Below are 19,876 nucleotides of genomic sequence, written 5' to 3' on the forward strand. Positions count from 1 at the left end.
GCATGGTAGCATTACAACACCACATAAAGAGAGACCTAACAGCATGACTACACAGCATGGTAGCATTACAACACCACATAAAGAGAGACCTAACAGCATGACTACACAGCATGGTAGCATTAAAACACCAACATAAGAGAGACCTAACAGCATGACTACACAGCATGGTAGCATTACACACCACATAAAGAGAGACCTAACAGCATGACTACACAGCATGGTAGCATTAACAACACCACATAAAGAGAGACCTCAACAGCATGACTACACACATAAATAAGCATCAACCCAGTCGGTCTTGCGGCGGGTATACGAAGTACAGTGATGTGTCCTATAAAGGAGCATTGGTGGCAAATCTGATGGCCGAATGGTAAAGAACATCTAATGAAAGGAGTCAAGTTGTTTCCGGGTAACAACCTCAGTGTGATGAGAGGAGTCAGGTTGTTTCCCGGGTAACAACCTCAGTGTGATGAGAGGAGTCAGGTTGTTTCCCGGGTAACAACATCAGTGTGATGAGAGGAGTCAAGTTGTTCCGGGTAACAACTTCAGTGTGATGAGAGGAGTCAGGTTGTTTCCCGGGTAACAACATCAGTGTGATGAGAGGAGTCAAGTTGTTTCCCGGGTAACAACCTCAGTGTGATGAGAGGAGTCAAGTTGTTTCCCGGGTAACAACCTCAGTGTGATGAGAGGAGTCAAGTTGTTTCCCGGGTAACAACTCAGTGTGATGAGAGGAGTCAAGTTGTTCCCGGGTAACAACCTCAGTGTGATGAGAGGAGTCAAGTTGTTTCTGGGTAACAACCTCAGTGTGATGAGAGGAGTCAGGTTGTTTCCCGGGTAACAACCTCAGTGTGATGAGAGGAGTCAGGTTGTTTCCCGGGTAACAACCTCAGTGTGATGAGAGGAGTCCAGTTGTTTCCGGGTAACAACCTCAGTGTGATGAGAGGAGTCAAGTTGTTTCTGGGTACAACCTCAGTGTGATGAGAGGAGTCAGGTTGTTTTCCCGGGTAACAACCTCAGTGTGATGAGAGGAGTCAGGTTGTTTCCCGGGTAACAACCTCAGTGTGATGAGAGGAGTCAAGTTGTTTCCCGGGTACAACCTCAGTGTGATGAGAGGAGTCAAGTTGTTTCCGGGTACAACCTCAGTGTGATGAGAGGAGTCAGGTTGTTTCCGGGTAACAACCTCAGTGGATGAGAGGAGTCAGGTTGTTTCCCGGGTAACAACATCAGTGTGATGAGAGGAGTCAAGTTGTTTCCGGGTAACAACTTCAGTGTGATGAGAGGAGTCAGGTTGTTTCCCGGGTAACAACATCAGTGGATGAAAGGAGTCAAGTTGTTTCCCGGGTAACAACATCAGTGTGATGAGAGGAGTCAAGTTGTTTCCCGGGTAACAACCTCAGTGTGATGAGAGGAGTCAAGTTGTTTCCCGGGTAACAACCTCAGTGTGATGAGAGGAGTCAAGTTGTTTCGGGTAACAACCTCAGTGGTGATGAGAGGAGTCAAGTTGTTTCTGGGTAACAACCTCAGTGTGATGAGAGGAGTTCAGGGTTGTTTCCGGGTAACAACCTCAGTGTGATGAGAGGAGTCAGGTTGTTTCCCGGGTAACAACCTCAGTGTGATGAGAGGAGTCAAGTTGTTTCCCGGGTAACAACCTCAGTGTGATGAGAGGAGTCAGTTGTTTCCGGTAACAACCTCAGTGTGATGAGAGGAGTCAAGTTGTTTCCGGGTAACAACATCAGTGTGATGAGAGGAGTCAAGTTGTTTCCGGGTAACAACATCAGTGTGATGAGAGGAGTCAAGTTGTTTCTGGGTAACAACTCAGTGTGATGAGAGGAGTCAGTTGTTTCCCGGGTAACAACCTCAGTGTGATGAGAGGAGTCAAGTTGTTTCCCGGGTACAACATCAGTGTGATGAGAGAGTCAAGTTGTTTCCGGGTAACAACCTCAGTGTGATGAGAGGAGTCAAGTTGTTTCCGGGTAACAACCTCAGTGTGATGAGAGGAGTCAAGTTGTTTCCCGGTAACAACCTCAGTGTGATGAGAGGAGTCAAGTTGTTTCCGGGTAACAACTCAGTGTGATGAGAGGAGTCAGGTTGTTTCCGGGTAACAACCTCAGTGTGATGAGAGGAGTCAGTTGTTTCCGGGTAAACAACCTCAGTGTGATGAGAGGAGTCAAGTTGTTTCCGGTAACAACCTCAGTGTGATGAGAGGAGTCAAAGTTGTTTCTGGGTAACAACCTCAGTGTGATGAGAGGAGTCAAGTTGTTTCCTGGGTAACAAACCTCAGTGTGATGAGAGGAGTCAAGTTGTTTCCCGGTAACAACCTCAGTGTGATGAGAGGAGTCAGGTTTGTTCCCGGGTAACAACCTCAGTGTGATGGAGAGGAGTCAAGTTGTTCCCGGTAACAACCTCAGTGTGATGAGAGGAGTCAAGTTGTTTCCCGGTAACACATCAGTGTGATGAAGGAGTCAAGTTGTTTCCCGGTAACAACTCAGTGTGATGAGAGGAGTCAGTTGTTTCCCGGGTAACAACCTCAGTGTGATGAGAGGAGTCAAGTTGTTTCCGGTAACAACCTCAGTGTGATGAAGAGGAGTCAGTTGTTTCCGGGTAACAACCTCAGTGTGATGAGAGGAGTCAGGTTGTTTCGGGTAACAACCTCAGTGTGATGAGAGGAGTCAAGTTGTTTCCGCGGTAACAAGCCTCAGTGGATGAGAGGATCAGGTTGTTTCTGGGTCACAACCTCAGTGTGATGCAGAAGGAGTCAGGTGTTTCCGGGTAACCAACGTCAGCGTGGATGAGAGGAAGTCAGTTGTTTCTGGGTAATGTGTAGTCATGCTGTTAGGTCTCTCTTTATGTGGTGTTGTAATGCTACCATGCTGTGTAGTCATGCTGTTAGGTCTCTCTTTATGTGGTGTTGTGTGTTTTTCCTATATTTTAATTGAATGTATTTGTAATCCCAGCTCCCGTCCCCAGAGGAGGCCTTTTGTTAGGCTGTCATTGTAAATAAGAATTTGTTCTTAACTGACTTGCCTAGTTAAATAAAGGTTAAATAAAAATAAAACAATTAAAAATTACTTGACTCCTTTCATCACACTGATATTGTTACCTGGAAACAACTTGACTCCGAGATAAAAGCTAAAGGAAAATCTATGCAGTAACTCCATGTTGTACAAAGCTCTTAGTTTTGTGTTTGCAGTAAAGGCAAAGTAAAATGATGTGTTAAATGCCTGACATCAATAAAGTCCTTTATTCATTTTAGCCCTTTTAATTCTTATGAATACTACTGCTATGATAGACTGCTTGTGGCCCTGCATAATAATACTGTGGATGACATATCTAGTGACACACCTCTGAAGAGACACTAGGCCACTGCTGCAGCTTTGATAAACTTGGATTCATGTTGTTATGTACAATGAGATTATAAAATCACTATTCTATATGTAATTCTGTGGTTACGTATGCCCAGTTATCCATCAAACATACTTAAGCACGCAAACTGACAGCGTTTTCCAGCCACCACACAAATAAAACTCTGATACCAAGTTTCACCAATCAATCCACACAGTGAAAAGCCAGCTGCCACAGTATTGCAAATCACTCTGCACTGAGAGCAAGGTTTTACCCGTGTTGAGTTCACTCTATGGAACAACAAAATGACATCACACAGCAAATACAGTAAATGTTTCATAGTACACAACAGGGCAGTTGTGCTTGCGGAATTGGGAAAATTGCTTCATACTTTACTTAAGAGAGAGAGAGGGAATGGATGAAAAATAAGCACTAGGGAGATATATGACTGAGACAGAGAGGTCTTACTGAGCAGCAGAGTGATGATCAGGCTGGAGAACAGACACCTGGACCTGGGCTGCTCAGCCCCACTCCCCTGGACGTCCATGGCAGTCTGAACCCGTCCAAAACACCCCCTGCTGTGGGATCCAGCCCGGGGTCCGTTGGGCTGGAGTTATCCCGTCAAAAACTCCTCTGGTGGTCAGGTGGATGTAACCCAGAGTCCCACTGGTCTGGTTGTGTGTTGTGCCTGGGTGTCTGATCTGATCCCAACCGAGGTACCACGTCCCACTGTGTTGTTAGCCAGTCCTGGTTGTGGTGCGTCTGCCTGCCAGCCCCACAACACTCCTGTCAGAAGGACTGTCGGTTAGACAGAGGGCATGCAGAAAGAGAGGAAGAGTGAGAATGGGGAGGGTGGGGGAGGGTGTCAGGGAAGGGGATGCAGACTTAAAAACAAACTCAAGACAAACTAAGTCAATCAGCTATGATCCTTCAGAGAGCACTCCTAAATTGAGAGAGAGAGAGACAGATAGAGAGAGAGAGAGGAGCAGAAATCGTGAGAATTTAAGAGATAGAGAGAGAGAGAAAGACGAGAGAAAAGAGAGAGAGAGAAGAGAGAGAGAAGAGAGAGAGAGAGAGGGGGGAGAGAGTAAAGTGGATGTAAAACACTGTGTGCGCAGTGTGAGACAGTACTGCACCATACCTCTTCCTGTGGCTGTGTTCCCGAGAGGCTGGACCAGCAGGCTGACTACAGAGCACAGCTGAGTCAGTGAGGACAAACGCACGGCAGAGCAGAGGAGAATCACTGCGCACAGCCAGTCAGTCAGGGTGGATTCAAGTAGATTCCACCAGCCAGCACTTCCTCTGCAGAGAAAGGCAGGCTGCAGCCCCAGTCAGAGAGAGAGAGAGGATGGACAGGAGGAGTGCTGATGCAGTATCCCCGGTGACTTATAGCTGCTGGATCGGACGGTCCTGTCTCTTCTTCCTGAATAGCAGAGCCCCAGTTTCTTCTTCTCTTTGCCTGCCCCTCTGGCTCTCTCAACTTTTCCCTGCTCTCTCTCTTGGCTCAGTGCCTTCCTGCCCTTCTCTCCCCCCCTTCCTTCTCCTCCTCTTAACCCTCCTCCCTCCCTGTTTGTCTCCCTCTGTCTCCCCCTCCCCTCTCTTGACTCAGGGTGTGAATGCAGACGCAGGCAATTTTGTCAGAGTGCTTARGGAGATCAGAGAGTTCTGCAGGTTGGAGAAGGTTGTGTAATACAGACCCGGGACAGGCTCACCACTACGCACTACCCTGTATTTATAAACACCCTGGATGTAGAAATAGATATAACAGGATCCAACATTGATATATAGGTAACTGCCAAAATAAAGGAAACACTTGAGTAAATGAGGGATACAAAGTATATTGAAAGCAGGTGCTTCCACACAGGTGTGGTTTCTGAGTTAATTAAGAAGTTAACATCCCAACATGCTTAGTGTGATCAGTGAATATTTTGGCTACCATGGTTAGAAGAAATCTCAGTGACTTTGAAAGAGGGGTCTCAAAGGAGCATAGGGGGTTTACATGATGTGTGTGTGTGTGTGTGTGTGTGTGTGTGTGTGTGTGTGTGTGTGTGTGTGTGTGTGTGTGTGTGTCAGTCACCAGATCTTAACCCAATTCAACACTTATGGGAGATTCTGGAGCTGCGTTTTCCACCACCATTAACAAAACACCAAATGATGGAATTTCTCGTGGAAGAATAGTGTCACATCCCTCCTATAGAGTTCCAGACACTTGTAGAATCTATGCCAAGGGGCAATGAAGCTGTTCTGGTGTCTTGTGGTGGCCCAACGCCCTATTAAGACACTTTACAGTGTATGCTGGTGTTTCCTTTATTTTGCAGTTACCTGTGTGACAATGTCCCAATTATAAAAAATTATAAAAATTATACATTCATCAATCACTCCCTTGAGTTACACTGTAACATGTGAACATATTTTACTCCTGTTATATCTGGTCTGTACCTGAATGAATGAGGGTGTGTTTACCTTTAATGTGAATGTCACTTTGGGAGCTCTCCCTCTCTCCTCCAGTGGAGGCTGCTGAGGGGAGGATGCCTCATAATAATGGCTGGAATGGTGCAGATGGAATGGCATCAATCACACAGATAATTGTATGTGTGGGGTACAGAGATGAGGTAGTCATTCAGAAATCATGTTAAAACATTATTTCAACCAGTGAGTCAATGCAACTTATTACGTGAGTAGTTAAGCATATTTCTACTCCTGAACTTACTTAGGCTTGCCATAACAAAAGGGTTGAGGAAACCCTGATACCATTTCACTGATTCCGCTCCAGCCATTACCACGAGCCCGTCTTCCCAAAATAAGGTGCCACCAACCTCCTGTGCTCTCCTCACTCCCTCTCTCTGTACTCATCCTCCCCCTATGATAGATTGACAGAGTTTAGTTTCCTGTGACTCTGCATTTCCCTCGCCCCCTCCCCTCTCCTTCCCAGGTTTTCACATGATGATATTGATATGGTGGAGGTGGGGGTCTGGATTAGTTGCTGTCCCCAGCCCTGCACGGCCAGACCAGGTCTAACGACAGTGTTATATTCCCCTACATCAGGATAATTAGCATCTATAGCCACCAGTATACCCTCTGGTAAACAAGGAGCCAGGGAATGTGTGTGAGGGACGGGATGTGTGTGTGTGTGTGTGTGTGTGTGTGTGTGTGTGTGTGTGTGTGTGTGTGTGCATGTGCGTGTGAGTGAGAGTGCATGCCTGTGCAACGGTCCCTGTCCCTGTAAACACTCAGAAGGTCAAACCGGCGAACATAGCATAACGTTCTCATAACTCTGCACTGACACTAAGGTAATGTGGCTGGCAGTGCATTAAGATACGAGATGGTGCTATCACCCCCTCTCTCTTTTACACACACCTTTTCTCACTTTTTTCTATCTCACTCCTTTGCCTCTCCCCCTCTCATGTTCTCATACTTTTTGGATTGCATTGTGGAGAGAATCAGTACAAGTCTGGACATCCCAGCTCCTGTCAGGAGTGGACCTACAGGATTCTACTATTCTACTTCAGCTGCTCGGCACAATTTGACCTTTATTAGTGTCATTATTAACTAACCGGATGGGTATCTGACTAACCTGCAGAGGACTTCTACTTTGAAAACTGTGACTGGACTTTCAAAAGTAGCCAGCTGGAGGTAACTGCCAGTAAAGCATGTTTCCGCTTCCATCGCAAGTTAATTGCATTGTGGTCTGTCATTCATAAGGAAGGTTATTTCCTGTGTTGTGAACTATTTATTTATAGTCTTTTTAAGGGGGCGTGGAGAACTTTTCACTAGCCGTCTGCACATTTCTCCTTCAAACTGATTTAAATCAGATACATGAAGTATGTTTTTTGCCTTTCATCTGTCAGTTAAGTACTTCTCTCTGCTTTTGGTCTAATGTTTCTGCTAATTGTATGTTCTGAAAATCTGTTAAAACAGGGAAGTTTCTAAGAAGTACTAGAAGTATAGTTTCTCTGTAAATGGTGTGTAGATGCAGTGTGTTGGGACACGGACAGGGAGAGGGAGGGCAGGAAAAGGTTGTTTATGCCAGGGTTTCTCAAACTCGGTCCTGGGGATTTCGTTTTTTTACCCTAGCATTACACAACTAATTAAAATAAGCAAAGCTTGATGATGAGTTGGTTACTTGAATCAGCTGTGTAGTGCTWGGGCAAAAACCAAAACGTGCATCCCACGGTGGGCACCCCACGGTGGGCACCAGGACCTAGTTTGCGAAACCCTGGTCTAAGCTAATGTGACGTGGATAGAGACGAGAGAGGGCTACCGAGAGGTGGTGCCAGACACTTTAACTTCACCCCAGTTAAAATCATGATCAATCAATGCAATAGGAAGTGGAGTGTATTAAAGTGTCTGCCTCCATCCGTAGCGTCAATACGTAAATATGAGATTGTGTCTAGTCAGCATATGGCTGCAGGACATTACGGCAACAGACCTGGCACCAGGCAAGAGGACAGCAAACACACACGACTGGTAAATTATAGAATAGAACTACAAAATAAGTGCAAGATTGTCTAGAATTCTGAACAAATAGTTTGCAGTTGTGTCTGTCTGTCTGTCTGTCTGTCTGTCTGTCTGTCTGTCTGTGCGTGTGTCTGTCTGTGCGTGTGTCTGTCTGTCTGTCTGTCTGTCTGTGTGTGTATGTGTCTGTCTGTGTGCAACTGTGTGTGTCTGTCTGTGTGTCTGTCTGTGTGTGGGGGAGGCCCATATGGGAGGTGCTGTAACTAGGTACACTGCTCTTCCACCAGAGAATAATTGCATCAGAGTTGGGAACGCTTCCAGAACTGAGAGAAAAAAACWGAAAGAGAAGGGTGATGCAGACCTGTGCAGTGGTCCCAGAATTGCACTCATCAGATGTACACACACTCAGAAGCACCACCTTCATCACTCATACAATATACATTCAACACACTAATATTCACAACCATACATCCACAAGAGACACCCTCATTCTAAAACATACACACACCCTTGAATGAGTAGGTGTCCTCTGCAGTTACTGCAGCACAGCATCTGCTCCAGCAGGAGGAGATGGGCACAAACTGATTTACTGCAGCACAAGAGCACGCACACACACGTATACACACACACACACCCTCATGTATACAAACACACTATTACACACACTATTATAAGCACATTCTAGATACCTACTTACACATACTAAGTTTATCACTTTGTGCTTAGGACAGCAATCCAGGCATTCCATCTTGAGGACACACAGGCAAACGTACACCGCTGCACACATGTGAACACACATAGACTCAAGCATAAGTACCACTAAAGTAACTAGCTAAGTACCTGCAGCGTTAACATTAAAGTAAGGAACAACCATTAACAGACTGGGACAAGGCTAAACAAAACTCTCGCAAAGTGAATGCATGACCTAAATTGTTGCAACATATTGCTGATTCCCTCCTTTCCCTCTCTTTCTGTCTCCTGCTCTCTCTTCCTGTCTCCTGCTCTCTCTTCCTCTCTTTTCCCTTTATTCAAGGTCAAGGTCACTGACTAAAATAAATATTCAAATAATTTTGTCTCATGTACTTTTACTCTATAAATGATCTAGTTCTCAAACACAATGACCTAACCACAAACTGTAACTCACAATATCAGGGAAAACATATTTCACAGTAAATCCAACAAATGATACTGTATCTTTAAAATGTATATCCAGTCGAGACTAATTCAAATATCTCCATGTCTTTCTGTATGATGTGTATAAGTATGTATAATGTGATTGTGTATAATGTGAATAATTGTGTATAATTATGTAATATGTGTATAATGTGTAMAATMATGTAATATGTGTATAATTATGTAATATGTGTTTAATGTGTATAATTATGTAATATGTGTTTAATGTGTATAATTGTGTATAATTATGTAATGTGTTTAATATGTATATTGTGTAGAATTATGTAATATGTGTTTAATGTGTATAATGTGTATACTCTTTCTGGGTGTGTACTGTATGTGAAGGTGAATCAAGGTTTTTGAGTTGTGTGAATAAAGAGTCTTCTGTTCCACCCCCAGTTTATCTGTCTGAGTAATCTATCATCCTTAGTCAGAGTTAGTTAGATTATCAAGGAGGCAGCTTTTATTTCAGCCCAACAAAGCCCTGCAAAACACACATCCAGTGGCAGGTCCTCACATGTCACTGGGCTAGTCCAAGACACTCTAAACCAGGGGTTTCCAAACTCGGTCCTGGGCTTCCCTCAGGGGGTGTACGTTTTGGTTTTCTCCCTAGCATTACACAGCTGATTCAAATAACCAACTAATCATCAAGCTTTGACTATTTGAATCAGCTGTGTTGTGCTGGGGCAAAAACCAAAACGTGCACCCAGGAGGAGCTCTAGGACCGAGTTTGGGAAACTCTGCTTTAAACCACACACCTACCTGCTCACACAGGCACTACCCAGCCTGGCCTGACCCCGGCCGTGTTGGTGTGGCTGTCTCTACAGCAGGAAGGCTACACACTTGAAAACGTATATTAATGTGCACAGTAAACAGTAAAGATTATACTTCTGGTGAAGTGTGTGATAGGCAGCCAATGATAGGACCCTGGCATTGTGATAGGCAGCCAATGACAGGCAGCCACCTCTCTGCTTTGTCTCTTTCATGCCTCCATTTCAGTACTGGATCTATCTTGCTATAAAACCGTTCTACTCTTATAGGTAAGYCAGATTTACAACCTATATCTTATGTCATGAAAACCATCTTTAGAGTTAAAACCATCAAAACAAGCATTCCTTTATTGAAAAACACACAATAAAATACATCTCTCAACCTTATAAAACGTATGATAAAATATACAGTTTTGATCTTTACAAACGCATGCATGAAATAAATCAATAGAATCATTCATGGAATTCTTTATCAGGAGAATACCGTTTCCAGTCCCATGGGAGGGTTATGTAGAGTCTCCTGCTAGAATGGACTGGCGATGTCCTCATGATTGGGTCAGTGACATCTTCATGTTTCTCCTAAACGGAAAGTCATACTCGTGTACACTGTAGGAGTGAGCGGCAGACTGGGGTGTTGGCAGTGTCTTGGATAGATTCACATGTTCATTTGGCTCATGGGCAGCTTTGTAATACAACAGGAGAGGCAGAATAAGAGAGAGGGAGAAACCTTTGAGACCACAACACCCATGATCCTCAGTGTGGACACAGAGGGAGAAAGATGGAGCTGCTTCCTATAATGGACACATGTTGGCAACATCAGTTCACAAAAATGACAGAACCCGTGGAAAACAGGCTTCTTCATGGAAAACAGGCTTCTTCATGGAAAACAGGCTTCTTCATGGAAAACAGGCTTCTTCATGGAAAACAGGCTTCTTCGTGGACAACAGGCTTCCTCGTGGAAAACAGGCTTCCTCGTAGAAAACAGGCTTCCTCGTAGAAAACAGGCTTCCTCGTAGAAAACAGGCTTCCTCGTGGAAAACAGGCTTCTTAGTGGAAAACAGGCTTCTTAGTGGAATGGTGGGGTTCTTCTTCTACATTCAAAGATGCATCACAGTTCCTTTCATATCCAGAAGTAATAGGCAGTCATTTAAGTTGTCATTTTTGCAGGAAGCAGGAGAGCGTTGGCCAGAAAAACTAAATGGCAGATAGTCACTGAAAACTCCTGGCCCAGGAAAGCTTCCAGAAGCCTTACTGCCCAATGCCCTTAGCCTTAACATTAGCCACCGCCAGATACAGGGCTTCCACCAGCCCTTGCCTTAGCAACCCCCAGATACCACAGGTTTAACAAAAGTGTTTCACTGAKTTAACTCACCATGTAACCTTGACCATAACCACAAAACACACTCACAAATTTGCTGTCAAAAACATTCCTTTTGGAATTATGTCCATATGAGCCATTAGCTCAACTGTAGAGGAATGTTGATTATTCAAGTGGTAAAATGGCTACCATTCCAAATGTGATGAAGAAGAAGATGCATACTGGAGCAAAGAGTTGCTGAACCAGTCTGCTAGTTGAGTTGGATGCCACCACATCAAGAGACTGCAGCTGGTGCCAATTCAGCCATATCTAACAAGAGTTAATGCAGAGAAGCACAGACAGACAGACAGACATACCAAGCCAGGCAGCTGGGCCAGCAGTCCCAGTGTGAGTTGATGTTAGTGAAAAAGTTCCAAAGAACAGCAATTTTGGTAAAGAAAATTCCTCCAACATCTCTTGGACTATTACTCAGTAAAATAATTGACTCAAATAGACTACTAGTAGTCATAATACTACATAGTTCAAATACAATACCATAGCTGTTTGTTAAAAAACATGAAATGGTGCCTGAAAAAGTGGTGGAATGTAAAGGGATCACTAATACTGGCGACTCATATGAGCGGAGGGTGGAAGAAAGCAGGACCCCCCTAGGGGTGGAAGGACCCACCAGTCCTCCCAAACAGAGTGGACCTGGACTGGCCAGCCCCTCTAGTCAGAGACCAGTCCTCCCAAACAGAGTGGACCTGGACTGGCCAGCCCCTCTAGTCAGAGACCAGTCCTCCCAAACAGCTATAGAGTGGACCTGGACTTGCCAGCCCTCTAGTCAGAGACCAGTCCATCCAAACAGTGGACCACCCCTCACCCACACCAGCAGAGGTAGGGAGGGGATTTTGCCCTGACCCCTGGACCCCCTAGACCCCTCAACACACTGGTAGGTCCTTCCACTCCTTCTTCTCCCTGCATTTAGCTCCCTTCAGCCTGGCATTTAGCTCGCTCTCCTCTAGGACCCCCCTGGCATTTAGCTCGCTTCTCCTCTAGGATCCTGCATCCCTCCTCTAGGACGCTTACTCTCTCTCCTCTAGATCCTGGCATTTAACTCTCTCCCTCTAGGATCCTGGCATTTAACTCTCTCTCCTCTAGGATCCTGGCATTTAACTCTCTCTCCTCTAGGATCCTGGCATTTAACTCTCTCTCCTGCAGTTCCTTCCCCTGTAGCTCCAGGTCTGTGTTGTCGTGGCGGTTGAGTTTGCGGTACTTGCACACCACAAAGATGCCCAGCACCACCAGGACTATGGCGATGGCTGCCCCGATGGCTACAGCCAGCATGCCTATCTCAGAGACGGAGACTGGAGGGAGCAACACAACACACACACACACACACACAGCAATACATTAGCACTGACTGGCATTCCTCAATAACCCTTTACAAGTGTCTGCTAGACTGATATAGTACATTTTAACATTGAGTAGTTATTTGTGAACTTACATTAATTGTCAGGCTGATTGACTGGCTGACTGACCTTTGTGGACGACCCTGAGGGTGACCTCTCCGTTGATGCCGTGGACGTCAGGCAGGTTGCGGACCTGGCAGGTGTAGGTACCGTTGAAGGTGAAGGGAACGTCCTGGAGGCTGATGGAGGCGTCCTGTCTCAGGATGTCCCCCGACCACACCGCATGGCCCTTAAACCGCCCCTCTGTAGGGGGGTATGCCATCTCCTGGTAGTAAAACACCTGACACACACACACACACGTTTCAAAGAATACATACATGAATAAACATGACACACATTCACAGTGGTTCAAGAAACCTAAAGTGATGACTCAATAGACTCACTAGATTTTGATTTCACTCATTTAAGAACCTGTACTACAAAGGTGTGTTCCCATGTCTAACCCAGTCTTCCCCCTAATTCAGACACATTCGCTGCATGTCTACTGTTAGTCCGGCTTCCAGTGTGGAAAGGTCACCCACCGACTCCTCGTCTCCCTGGCCCAAGGGACGGAAGTTCCAGGAGACAGTCACAGAGGAGTGGGACACGGGGTGTTTGGACTTAAAGGTACACTTCAGTCTCACTTCTGTCCCGTTCACTGCCTCCACCTCATTGGACATAAAAACCTCCATCCCACCGACTCGCAGCACACCTGACACAAAGAATGGACCCAATGAGACACGCGGGCACAGATATACAGTGCAGTATACACTATATAGAATAAATGCATTTAAATAACCCTGAGAACAGCATTAGCAAGCACCTTATCAAAGTCCTCACAGAACGTTCAGAGCACACTACTAAACACAGAAATCTGTATTTCACAGCTTCAAGGATGCATATGACCGTGAGAAGGTTGATAGTGGTTTTTAAAACAAAGTGTCTGTTTACATATCTTCAGTTTAAACCTAGCTCACTTGCTTCAGTATACACAGTAKTATACAGTGTATCTTCAGTTTAAACTTAGCTCACTTGCTTCAGTATACACAGTACTATACAGTGTATCTTCAGTTTAAACTTAGCTCACTTGCTTCAGTATACACAGTACTATACAGTGCATCTTCAGTTTAAACCTAGCTCACTTGCTTCAGTATATACAGTACATCTTCAGTTTAAACCTAGCTCACTTGCTTCAGTATATACAGTACTATACAGTGTATCTTCAGTTTAAACCTAGCTCACTTGCTTCAGTATACACAGTACTATACAGTGTATCTTCAGTAAACATGGCCTTGACTTCCAAGAACCAATTGGTACACTGACTACACTCCTCAAATCACTGGAGCTGTAATGTAGCTCACAAAGTGTACCCTCCCTCCTTTAAATTATGCATTTTGTACACAGTCAAACTCTTCAAGCGTGTCTCCTCTCCTACAGTACTTTATGTAGTCCAGTGTGAACTAATCACGACAACAAGCTGAGCTAGAGTTCTAATTCACACTTAAACACAAAGAAAACTGAAAGAGCAAATAAACTATATATCCAGGCTGTATCACATCCGGCTGTGATTGGGAGTCCCATAGGACGGCACACAATTGGCCCAGTGTCGTCCAAGTTTGGCTGGGGTAGGCCATCATTGTAAATAAGAAATTGTTCTTAAATGACTTGCCTAGTTAAAAAAAGGTTAAATAAAATAAAATAAAAGTAATAATAAAATTAGAAAGCAGGTGGAATGGCCTTGTAATGATTCATTCAGCATTCCACTGCTGTGCCAGGCCCTCACTGTGTTATATTGTGTGTGTGTGTGTGTGTGTGTGTGTGTGTGTGTGTGTGGTTAATGATTGTAGGTGTTCAGTCCAGAAGTCCACCTACGGGAGACTGAACCAGCCAGGGACTATTAAAGGATTCTGATAAAGCTGTTCTGGCAAACATTCAATCTTCCATCCGTACCCATTGGCGCGGACAAATAATTAATGGTATTCAGGGATTTTGGTGGGAATTCAGGTAGCCTATTCAATTTATTATCAAATTTAACTATTTGTTTCTTAGAATACACTGATATAGCCTATATATGTTCTAATTGTATCAGGTACTGTATTTAAAAAATATATTTTGTGTTAAAATAAAGAAAAGTATATGCCTCATTTGCATAAATACAACAGGTGTATTTGCATATATGAAACATAAATAGGAAGAGGGCTGCCACCACCAAAACCCTTGCTCTGTCACTCTAGGCCTACCTGTACTCACCTGCGCTGTCTAGACTGCCTCATAAATTACTGTTGTTGTTACGTTCTGTTGCATAATTCAACAAGTGTGTCAATAGCAGTATTTTTTCTCCCTGTGATGCTGATGAGTATTTTTGTCCACTTATACAGGAGTAATAAAGACCCCGTGGCTATGGTGGTGAGCAGTTGACTCAAAAAGAGAGAAAGACAATAGTTGAACAGTGTTGCACAAATTAATTTCTTCAAAAATGAAGGAGAAGCAGCAGAGAGAGAAATTGTATTTTTTTCCTCAAGTTTCAGTTTTACTTATACTAGCTCATGCAGCCTACTCAAAGACCTGACTCTAACAGACAGGAATTATATTTATGTTAGCTAGCAGGCTAAGGCTATCCAATACGCCAACTCTTCCAATTCAAGGCAAGCTTTTGATTTTAACAATTTACCGTCACCGGGTCCAGACGGTGTAACTGCTAAACTGCTAGCTGTACACTACTGCATGATTCTACACATGGATTGGATGGTGGGTTTACTAACGCTTTAGTTCTAGTAGCTACACTATGTATACAAAGGTATGTGCACACCCCTTCAAATTAGTGGATTTCGGCCTATTTCACCACACTGCTTTAGAAGTGGGGGGAACATAATATATATATATATTTTTAATACTGTCGGATAAACACTCCAAACTGTCGGATAAACACTCCTACCCGACTGCTCGGAGGTGTCCGCATGGTCCTAAAGCACACCGTTGCCTCGTTTTGTATCACATTCAAATGATAAACTGGGGGGGGGCAAAGAAAGCTATTTCAGAATGTGGGGTGGGTGGGGGGGGGCATGTGAAAGTTGCACTCTGCTGACAGGTGTATAAAATTGAGCACACCGCCATGCAATCTCCATAGACAAACATTGGCAGTGGAATGGCCTTACTGACTTTCAGTGACTTTTGAAATTGGCACCGATATTGGATGCCACCAACAAGTCAGTTTGTCAAATTTCTGCCCTGCTAGAGCTGGCCCGGTCAACTGTAAGTGCTGTTATTGTGAAGTGGAAAAGTCTAGGAGCAACAACGGCTCAGCCGCGAAGTGGTAGGCCACACAAGCTCACAGAATGGGAACGCCAAGTGCTGAAGCCTAAGATCACCATGCGCAATGCCAAGGTTCGGCTGGAGTGGTGTAAAGCTCGCCGCCATTGGACTCTGGAGCAGTTGAAACTTGTTCTCTGGAGTGATGAATCACGCTTCACCATCTGGCAGGCGGACGGATGAATCTGGGTTTGGCAGATGCCAGGAGAACGCTACCTGCCCCAATGCATAGTGCCAACTGTAAAGTTTGGTGGAGGAGAAATAATGGTCTGGGGCTATTTTTTATGCTTCCGCCTGGGTCCCTAGTCCCAGTGAAGGGAAATCTTAACGCTACAGCATACAATGACATTCTAGACGATTCTGTGCTTTCAACTTTGTGGCAACAGTTAGGGAAGGCCCTTTCCTGTTTCAGCTTGACAATGCCCCCATACACAAAGCGAGGTTCATACAGAAATCGTTTGTCAAGATCGGTGTGGAAGAACGTGACTGGCCTGCACAGAGCCCTGACCTCAACCTCATCGAACACCTTTGGGATGAATTGGAACACAGACTGCGAGCCAGGCCTAAATCGCCCAACATCAGTGCCCGACTTCACTAATGCTCTTGTGGCTGAATGGAAGTCCCCGCAACAATGTTCCATCTAGTGGAAAGCCTTCCCAGAAAAGTGTTATAGCAGCAAAGGTGGGACCAACTCCATATTAATGCCCATGATTTTGGAATGAGATATTCGATGAGCAGGTGTTCAAATACTTTTGGTAATGTATATGATGTTAGCTAATATGGTGACACCGATGTAGGCTGTGTGTAGCAGTTATGGTATGAAGGTTTGGCTTGGAGAGGTTTTTTTGCCTGATCACAGACAGATGTTGTGTTGTGCACTGAACTCCACAAGCGAAGGGAAAATGTGCGAGGAGGAGAGAGCATAGATGTGATGCTGCTGTTTGTATGGCTGCWATGAAAGTGAACTGTGTGTGCGGGTGATCAGGGGAGTATTCGTTCCGCCAATTCTGTTGCAAAACGTTTTTTAACCTTTGACTGCAGTGGGCTAAATCAGGGTCACACAGAAATTCTTGCTAGTCATAAACAAATCCACTTTGAAACAAAAGTAAACACCTCACACACATGGTTATGGGCTTAAAAAAAAGAAGACACCTGTATGTACCATGTCAGATAGAGTTGAAATGTATTCAATTTTGAGTTTGCATCCCAATATTACACATTATATGCATTACAGAAAACTAACAGAACTGTTTGACATAGAAACACTGGATTTTCTGCTGTTAAAAAAAAAAAAAATGTTATTAATAAAATATTAATAACATTTCACCCATGAGGCCACTAGGTAATTTGACTGCAGAAAAGGGCTACAAGGAACAAAACTGGGATGGACCTACCTGAATTCTTAGTTCTTATACACTGAACAAAAACATAAACACCACGTGTAAAGTGTTGGTCCCATGTTTCATGAGCTGAAARAAAAAATCCCAGACGTTTTCCATAATATTTATATTATGCACAAAAGCTTGTTTCTCTCAAATGTTGTGCACAAATTTGTTTACATCCCTGTTAGTGAGCATTCTCCTTTGCCAAGATAATCCATCCACCTGACAGGTATGGCATATCAAGAAGCTGATTAAACAGCATGATCATTACACAGGTGCACCTTGTGCTGGGGGCAATAAAAGGCCACTCTAAAATGTGCAGTTTTGTCACGCAATACAATGCCACAGATGTCTCAAGTTTTGAGGGAGCATGCAGTTGGCTTGCTGACTGCAGGAATGTCCACCACAGCTGATGAAACTGTGGGTTTGCAGTGCCGAAGAATTTCTGCATAAACTGTCAGAAAGAGTCTCAGGGAAGCTCATCTGCGTGCTCGTCGTCCTTACCAGGATCTTGACCTGACTGCAGTTTGGCGTCGTAACCGACTTCAGTGGGCAAATGCTCACCTTCGATGGCCACTGGCACGCTGGAGGAGTGTGCTCTTCATGGATGAGTCCCGGTTTTAACTGTACCGGGCGTTGTGTGGGCGAGCGTTTTGCTGACGTCAACGTTGTCAACAGAGTACCCCATGTTGGTGGTGGGGTTATGGTATGGGCAGGCATAAGCTACAGACAATGAACACAATTGTATTTTATCAACAGCAATTTGAATGCACCGAGATACCGTGATAGATCCTAAGGCCCATTGTCGTGCTATCCATCCGTCGCCAATACCTCATGTTTCAGCATGATAATACACGGCCCCATGTTGCAAGGATCTGTACAAAATTCCTAGAAGATGAAAATGTCCCAGTTCTTCCATGGCCTGAATACCCACCAGACATGTCACCTATTGAGGATGTTTGGGATGCTCTGGATCGACGTGTACGACAGCGTGCTCCAGTTCTTGCCAATATCCGGCAACTTCACACAGCCATTGAAGAGGAGTGCAACAACATACCACAGTCAACAGCCTGATCAACTCTATGTGAAGGAGATGTGTCACACTGCATGAGGCAAATGGTGTTCAGAGACTGACTGTTTTTCTGATATACGCCCCTATACGCCCCTACCTTTTTTTTAATGGTATCTGTGAGCAACAGATGCATATCTGTATTCCCAGTCATGTGAAATCCATAGATTAGGGCCTAATGAATGTATTTAAATTGACTGATTTCCTTATCTGAACTGTAACTCAGGAAAATCTTTGAAATTGTTGCACGTTGCATTTATATTTTTGTTCAGTGTAGATGGGCGCGAGAGGGGGTGCTGTGGGATTATTTAAAATACTCTAATAATTATCCGTGATCTTTGGCCTGGTCTACCTGAAAAACATGTCAATGTCGAAGCTATTCTATAATGATAAAGTATACAGAATCAAGAGTAGGTTACTCATTATCATTATGATGGAAATTAGATAGGGGCTCTGTTCACCTGAACTGTAGCCATTTGAGCCCTACAGTTGCTGGAATCAATGTTTTCACAGAATAATACTAGGCCCAAGTGTTCATGTATAACTCCAAATGGTGACTAATTGGACTGAAATCAGAAATTAAGGAAGTAACTTCGAACTCACCTGGCACTGCAAATCCACCCAGAAGCGCGAGGAACTGTAGCCATGTCCGATACATCGGATTGGCAGTTTGCTCAGGCCTTAAAGACTGACAAAATGTCAAACAGTTACTAGAAACCTCCAAAATGGAAAGTTTTAAGTGTCATGCAAGGATTACCTCAACAGGTTTTTGATAAAGAATCTTAGCGCTATGGACTCGGGTGTCTGAAACCACAGACGATGTGCGCACTAGGACTGTAGGCGGCGTCATAAATAGGCAGCATCACACACTTTTTGCCTTTGCCAGTCTGGAGGGCGGGTGATGTACAGTCTTGTCAAACCTGTTTGACCAAAACTCCGTGTAAAGTATTCCTACTGCTGCTGCAGGCCTACTTTTACCCGCAGGCAAAATCTGTTTTTCTCCCGGTAATTTCCATTCAATTGCGCATGCATGTGCAGGAAGTAACAATGCACACACTAGTTAGGCCTTTGATGTCCCTGGGAGAATATTAAGGTATTATGTCCCAAGCGCCAGAACCAATATAAAGGTACGATCTCCCACGCTGGGACAACATTTAGGTATAATGTTCCTAATGAGGTCTCTGGGACAACATATTGTTTATTTTCAAAACAACTAAAGCAAAGGTTTGGCACTGTATTGGGTGCACTATACAGCCAGAGACTGCTGCCACTCGGTGGACATTTCTTTGTATTACACTAAAACCTGAAAATCATCTTCAATCTATAATTTACATTCCAACCCACTACATTTACATTTTACATTTAAGTCATTTAGCAGACGCTCTTATCCAGAGCGACTTACAAATTGACCACTAAATAAAGATACTGATATAATAATGATCAGAAATCATGTCAATAGTTAATGATTTGAAATGTGATACCTACCTAGTATTAAATGAAAGCACAAGAGGCGGAACATGCTTCAATGGGAGATACACGACTCATCTCAAACCCTCAGAGGTAGTAATCAAACTTGTGGGGAGAGGGGCATTCTTCTTACCAAACCACGTGGCCATTGTTTTGGAGGT

General features: G+C 44.3%; 2 protein-coding genes and 1 long non-coding RNA gene across 5 annotated transcripts in view; all 3 read right to left on the reverse strand.

The window, feature by feature from the left end:
- LOC111951008 (sodium channel regulatory subunit beta-4-like) overlaps nucleotides 1–8,441 on the reverse strand; it is a 19,638-nt gene extending 11,197 nt beyond the window's left edge. The window contains exons 1-2 of one of the 3 annotated variants that reach the window (XM_023968967.3): nucleotides 4,484–8,441; nucleotides 3,811–4,128 (exon numbers count right to left, since the gene is read on the reverse strand). In XM_023968967.3, coding sequence (XP_023824735.1) covers nucleotides 3,811–3,889 — 79 coding nt within the window. In that variant the 5' untranslated portion in view covers nucleotides 3,890–4,128; nucleotides 4,484–8,441. Of the gene's footprint in view, nucleotides 1–3,810; nucleotides 4,459–4,483 lie in introns of those variants that run through there. The other 2 variants (XM_023968965.3, XM_070434507.1) reach the window with 2 other exon arrangements.
- A 1,624-nt stretch (nucleotides 8,442–10,065) lies between these two features.
- Nucleotides 10,066–12,012, reverse strand: LOC139022897 (uncharacterized). The gene is made up of 2 exons (XR_011473970.1): nucleotides 11,911–12,012; nucleotides 10,066–11,847 (listed from the first exon to the last, which is right to left on the reverse strand). It is a non-coding gene; the product is annotated as an uncharacterized lncRNA (long non-coding RNA).
- Nucleotides 12,013–12,149: 137 nt separating this feature from the next.
- On the reverse strand, nucleotides 12,150–19,291 carry LOC111950706 (myelin protein zero-like protein 2). Its single transcript, XM_023968513.2, has 5 exons — nucleotides 19,006–19,291; nucleotides 18,852–18,936; nucleotides 13,031–13,200; nucleotides 12,579–12,789; nucleotides 12,150–12,404 (listed from the first exon to the last, which is right to left on the reverse strand). The coding sequence occupies exons 1-5, from the start codon at nucleotides 19,096–19,098 to the stop codon at nucleotides 12,151–12,153; spliced, it is 813 nt and encodes a 270-aa protein (XP_023824281.1). The 5' UTR covers nucleotides 19,099–19,291; the 3' UTR covers nucleotide 12,150.
- Between the last annotated feature and the right edge of the window lie 585 nt (nucleotides 19,292–19,876).

This window comes from Salvelinus sp. IW2-2015, linkage group LG23 (genome assembly GCF_002910315.2).
Source record: "Salvelinus sp. IW2-2015 linkage group LG23, ASM291031v2, whole genome shotgun sequence".
Taxonomy (NCBI): Eukaryota; Metazoa; Chordata; class Actinopteri; order Salmoniformes; family Salmonidae; genus Salvelinus; species Salvelinus sp. IW2-2015.

Bases quoted from the DNA above. Each gene is read 5' to 3' on its own strand.
- LOC111950706 (XM_023968513.2), bottom strand. From the start codon at position 19,098: ATGACGCCGCCTACAGTCCTAGTGCGCACATCGTCTGTGGTTTCAGAC. The intron at 13,201-18,851 runs GTGAGTTCGAAG...TCTTTGTGTCAG, and splicing joins GGGTGGATTTGCAGTGCCAG to GTGTGCTGCGAGTCGGTGGG. The intron at 12,405-12,578 runs GTCAGTCAGCCA...TGCTCCCTCCAG, and splicing joins CCTCAGGGTCGTCCACAAAG to TCTCCGTCTCTGAGATAGGC.